Here is a 6,587-nt window from a genome sequence, read left to right on the forward strand (position 1 = left end):
TCTGTATAGGTATAATTATACGGGTTATGGGTGTTACAAATTTCAGATGTGGAAATGACATTATTGACCGTACTTAAGCATCCTTCAAAATATCTTGAAATTTTTATTCGATCTGATTATCCGATTTTTTTCAAACTTTATCACTTTATAGCTTTTTATACAAAATTCGTACGAAAAATACAATTAAAAGAAAAATATCTTTCTTGGGGATAACTATTCATTTACATGATAAAATATTTTTTTGAGAAAATTAACATTTTAGTCCTTAAACTTTTCCAAATTTATACTTTGACCATTAAACTTTCAAAAATTTCATTTTGGTTACTAGCCAAAATTTTGGGTATTAAAAAATAGTCAAGATTTGGGGCTTTCGATCGAAGAGAGATAACCTTCTAATACAAGATAGAACTATGATATCTCTTTCCAACCAAAGTGGAGAAATATCGATATTTTTCTCCTAGAATTTCAGGCTTCCAAGGTAAAAAGATGTCATCTCGACACTTTTGATCGAGGATAAATGCCCTCTTATAAGAAGTAGAGTGGCAATTTCTGATTCTTAAAGAATAAATATCGATGTTTTCCTTAGGACCTAGCACTATTCTTAATTCAAATTGAAATCATGCAACAAAAACTCAAATTAATTAAAACTACCTATCCAATTAAGATGGACAAAGGACATTCAATTATTTAAAAATACTAAAACTGACCTTCAAATAGGATCAAACAGTCTATTCTCGATAAGAGTTTTTCCATTCTCCTGATCAATGTTAATGTGTCATCATTTTTATTTAATTACACATGAGAGTATTTTCTTATTTTAAATTATCAGGATAAGACTATAAGTTGGATTAGGACAACCTTTACTTGAAGATCTAAAATAATCAAACATTTACATTAGTCCAAGTATGAAATCAATTGAGCCGTGTTTTATGTGGCTATCATGCATAATTAATTAAAATTTCATTTTGGTTACTAGCCAAAATTTTGGGTATTAAAAAATAGTCAAGATTTGGGGCTTTCGATCGAAGAGAGATAACCTTCTAATACAAGATAGAACTATGATATCTCTTTCCAACCAAAGTGGAGAAATATCGATATTTTTCTCCTAGAATTTCAGGCTTCCAAGGTAAAAAGATGTCATCTCGACACTTTGATCGAGGATAAATGCCCTCTTATAAGAAGTAGAGTGGCAATTTCTGATTCTTAAAGAATAAATATCGATGTTTTCCTTAGGACCTAGCACTATTCTTAATTCAAATTGAAATCATGCAACAAAAACTCAAATTAATTAAAACTACCTATCCAATTAAGATGGACAAAGGACATTCAATTATTTAAAAATACTAAAACTGACCTTCAAATAGGATCAAACAGTCTATTCTCGATAAGAGTTTTTCCATTCTCCTGATCAATGTTAATGTGTCATCATTTTTATTTAATTACACATGAGAGTATTTTCTTATTTTAAATTATCAAGATAAGACTATAAGTTGGATTAGGACAACCTTTACTTGAAGATCTAAAATAATCAAACATTTACATTAGTCCAAGTATGAAATCAATTGAGCCGTGTTTTATGTGGCTATCATGCATAATTAATTAAAATTTCATTTTGGTTACTAGCCAAAATTTTGGGTATAAAAAATAGTCAAGATTTGGGGCTTTCGATCGAAGAGAGATAACCTTCTAATACAAGATAGAACTATGATATCTCTTTCCAACCAAAGTGGAGAAATATCGATATTTTTCTCCTAGAATTTCAGGCTTCCAAGGTAAAAAGATGTCATCTCGACACTTTTGATCGAGGATAAATGCCCTCTTATAAGAAGTAGAGTGGCAATTTCTGATTCTTAAAGAATAAATATCGATGTTTTCCTTAGGACCTAGCACTATTCTTAATTCAAATTGAAATCATGCAACAAAAACTCAAATTAATTAAAACTACCTATCCAATTAAGATGGACAAAGGACATTCAATTATTTAAAAATACTAAAACTGACCTTCAAATAGGATCAAACAGTCTATTCTCGATAAGAGTTTTTCCATTCTCCTGATCAATGTTAATGTGTCATCATTTTTATTTAATTACACATGAGAGTATTTTCTTATTTTAAATTATCAGGATAAGACTATAAGTTGGATTAGGACAACCTTTACTTGAAGATCTAAAATAATCAAACATTTACATTAGTCCAAGTATGAAATCAATTGAGCCGTGTTTTATGTGGCTATCATGCATAATTAATTAAAATTTCATTTTGGTTACTAGCCAAATTTGGGTATTAAAAATAGTCAAGATTTGGGGCTTTCGATCGAAGAGAGATAACCTTCTAATACAAGATAGAACTATGATATCTCTTTCCACCAAAGTGGAGAAATATCGATATTTTTCTCCTAGAATTTCAGGCTTCCAAGGTAAAAAGATGTCATCTCGACACTTTTGATCGAGGATAAATGCCCTCTTATAAGAAGTAGAGTGGCAATTTCTGATTCTTAAAGAATAAATATCGATGTTTTCCTTAGGACCTAGCACTATTCTTAATTCAAATTGAAATCATGCAACAAAAACTCAAATAATTAAAACTACCTATCCAATTAAGATGGACAAAGGACATTCAATTATTTAAAAATACTAAAACTGACCTTCAAATAGGATCAAACAGTCTATTCTCGATAAGAGTTTTTCCATTCTCCTGATCAATGTTAATGTGTCATCATTTTTATTTAATTACACATGAGAGTATTTTCTTATTTTAAATTATCAGGATAAGACTATAAGTTGGATTAGGACAACCTTTACTTGAAGATCTAAAATAATCAAACATTTACATTAGTCCAAGTATGAAATCAATTGAGCCGTGTTTTATGTGGCTATCATGCATAATTAATTAAAATTTCATTTTGGTTACTAGCCAAAATTTTGGGTATTAAAAAATAGTCAAGATTTGGGGCTTTCGATCGAAGAGAGATAACCTTCTAATACAAGATAGAACTATGATATCTCTTTCCAACCAAAGTGGAGAAATATCGATATTTTTCTCCTAGAATTTCAGGCTTCCAAGGTAAAAAGATGTCATCTCGACACTTTTGATCGAGGATAAATGCCCTCTTATAAGAAGTAGAGTGGCAATTTCTGATTCTTAAAGAATAAATATCGATGTTTTCCTTAGGACCTAGCACTATTCTTAATTCAAATTGAAATCATGCAACAAAAACTCAAATTAATTAAAACTACCTATCCAATTAAGATGGACAAAGGACATTCAATTATTTAAAAATACTAAAACTGACCTTCAAATAGGATCAACAGTCTATTCTCGATAAGAGTTTTTCCATTCTCCTGATCAATGTTAATGTGTCATCATTTTTATTTAATTACACATGAGAGTATTTTCTTATTTTAAATTATCAAGATAAGACTATAAGTTGGATTAGGACAACCTTTACTTGAAGATCTAAAATAATCAAACATTTACATTAGTCCAAGTATGAAATCAATTGAGCCGTGTTTTATGTGGCTATCATGCATAATTAATTAAAATTTCATTTTGGTTACTAGCCAAAATTTTGGGTATTAAAAAATAGTCAAGATTTGGGGCTTTCGATCGAAGAGAGATAACCTTCTAATACAAGATAGAACTATGATATCTCTTTCCAACCAAAGTGGAGAAATATCGATATTTTTCTCCTAGAATTTCAGGCTTCCAAGGTAAAAAGATGTCATCTCGACACTTTTGATCGAGGATAAATGCCCTCTTATAAGAAGTAGAGTGGCAATTTCTGATTCTTAAAGAATAAATATCGATGTTTTCCTTAGGACCTAGCACTATTCTTAATTCAAATTGAAATCATGCAACAAAAACTCAAATTAATTAAAACTACCTATCCAATTAAGATGGACAAAGGACATTCAATTATTTAAAAATACTAAAACTGACCTTCAAATAGGATCAAACAGTCTATTCTCGATAAGAGTTTTTCCATTCTCCTGATCAATGTTAATGTGTCATCATTTTTATTTAATTACACATGAGAGTATTTTCTTATTTTAAATTATCAGGATAAGACTATAAGTTGGATTAGGACAACCTTTACTTGAAGATCTAAAATAATCAAACATTTACATTAGTCCAAGTATGAAATCAATTGAGCCGTGTTTTATGTGGCTATCATGCATAATTAATTAAAATTTCATTTTGGTTACTAGCCAAATTTTGGGTATTAAAAAATAGTCAAGATTTGGGGCTTTCGATCGAAGAGATAACCTTCTAATACAAGATAGAACTATGATATCTCTTTCCAACCAAAGTGGAGAAATATCGATATTTTTCTCCTAGAATTTCAGGCTTCCAAGGTAAAAAGATGTCATCTCGACACTTTTGATCGAGGATAAATGCCCTCTTATAAGAAGTAGAGTGGCAATTTCTGATTCTTAAAGAATAAATATCGATGTTTTCCTTAGGACCTAGCACTATTCTTAATTCAAATTGAAATCATGCAACAAAAACTCAAATTAATTAAAACTACCTATCCAATTAAGATGGACAAAGTACATTCAATTATTTAAAAATACTAAAACTGACCTTCAAATAGGATCAAACAGTCTATTCTCGATAAGAGTTTTTCCATTCTCCTGATCAATGTTAATGTGTCATCATTTTTATTTAATTACACATGAGAGTATTTTCTTATTTTAAATTATCAGGATAAGACTATAAGTTGGATTAGGACAACCTTTACTTGAAGATCTAAAATAATCAAACATTTACATTAGTCCAAGTATGAAATCAATTGAGCCGTGTTTTATGTGGCTATCATGCATAATTAATTAAAATTTTCATGGACAAAAAATTATTCAGTGAACATTAGTCATGAAATAAAAAATATTAAATTTAAAAATTAAAATGCAAGGCATAAATAATTTAAAATCAAAGGCAAAAAAATATTAAAGAGATAATTAACACCAAACATGGACCAAGTTACATTAACAAAAAATTAAGGGCCGAAATTACAAAGATTTAAGGTAATTATGCACAAAAAGGACTAAAATGAATTGCGCTAAAACCTTGAAGAGTTGCGGTGAGAATTTTTCCTTGGGAGTCCAGTATTTAAGTAAACCTTGGATGAGTAGGAAGCAGGAGAATCATAAGGCGATGGGTGAAATTGGTGAAAATGAGGAGGAGGTGAAGCTGGTGGGTGCATGGTTCAGCCCATATGTTCACAGGGTGACCTGGGTTTTGAAGTTGAAAGGAATCCAATATGAATACGTGGAAGAAAAAATAAACAGCAAGAGCTCTCTCCTTCTGGACTGTAACCCTGTGCACAAGAAAGTACCAGTGCTGCTTCATCATGGCAAACCAATTGCTGAATCTCTTTTCATCATTGAGTACATTGATGAGACTTGGAAACAAAATCCCATTTTGCCCACTGATCCTTATGACAGGGCAATGGCTAGATATTGGGCTCCCTACATTGACCAAATGGTATGTATAACTCACTTTCTTTGTCTTTCTTTTTTGTTGCAGGATGGACTGAGGGAAGTGTTAGGGCCTTGGGGTGCGATTGCACCTCTTAAAAAGTTTAAATTCCCTTATATTTCAAGTATTTTCTTTGTATATTCTATTTATTATCTAATTTCACACCCTTTACATAAATTCTTGTGTCTGTGTCCCTGAGCACAATAGATACTTGAAGGTTCAAAGAGAGCGTTATATGTGGAAGGAGAGCAGCTAAAGAAAGAGATAAAAAAAGTATCAGAGGCCATGGAAGTGCTTGAAGGGATGCTGAAAGGAAAGAAATACTTCGGAGGAGAGAGGTTAGGGTTCTTGGACATCGCCTTCGGCTGGATAGCTATATGGTTGGAGGCCATTGACCAAGTGGCCGGCGTTCGATTTCTCGACTCTCACAAATACCCTTTGATCCACAAATGGAAGAACAAATTCAGAGAGATCGATGTCGTCAAGGACAGCTTGTTTCCCATGGAAAAGTTGGTTTGCTTCTTTAAGAAATACAGCCAATATTCAAAGCTGAAATTATCGGAAGCAACAAAATGAGAGATTATTGCTGATAATTAAGCGTTAAATGGTGGAGATCTCTCGATCTCTCTCCTACTGTATGTATCCCTGTACTGTAAACTTTGAGCAAGCATTGTCTAGCTCAAATTCTAAATAAAAACAGAAGAGGGGTAATGCAAGTAAAGTACAATAATTTGATGTTGAACGAAATAATTTATATATAAATTTAAAATATCACTAAATTATTGAGTAAAAGTATACAAATTGTCCCATCATAATAAGTATGCTTTGTTGAATTAATCGTATATTGAAAGTTATAAATAGTCCCCAACTATAAGGTATTGATTTATTGAGTCCATCGACTATTATAAGTTACAAAATGGTATCTTGACTATTTATATGTTTTAAACTCATCCTTTTCAGTTAAAAATTTAACTGACATTTGAGTTGTATGTTAACTTATTTTTTTGGATATATAAAATGTTCTTGTAATCTCAAACAACTATACAATTTAAACAATTTTGGGATATAATAATAGTTGATAGGCACAACAAAGTAATTCCCTATTGTCA

The 6,587-nt window shown here is 31.0% G+C and overlaps 1 protein-coding gene across 1 annotated transcript; it reads left to right on the forward strand.

Moving 5' to 3' along the window:
• Positions 1-5,151: 5,151 nt before the first annotated feature.
• On the forward strand, positions 5,152-6,142 carry LOC120176932 (probable glutathione S-transferase). The gene is made up of 2 exons (XM_039183215.1): positions 5,152-5,484; positions 5,686-6,142. Exons 1-2 carry the CDS (start codon positions 5,155-5,157, stop codon positions 6,052-6,054), a joined length of 699 nt encoding a protein of 232 aa, XP_039039146.1. The 5' UTR covers positions 5,152-5,154; the 3' UTR covers positions 6,055-6,142.
• Positions 6,143-6,587: the final 445 nt, after the last annotated feature.

The sequence above is a fragment of the Hibiscus syriacus genome, unplaced genomic scaffold (assembly GCF_006381635.1).
Source record: "Hibiscus syriacus cultivar Baekdansim isolate YM2019G1 unplaced genomic scaffold, ASM638163v2 tig00112261_pilon, whole genome shotgun sequence".
Classification (NCBI taxonomy): Eukaryota; Viridiplantae; Streptophyta; class Magnoliopsida; order Malvales; family Malvaceae; genus Hibiscus; species Hibiscus syriacus.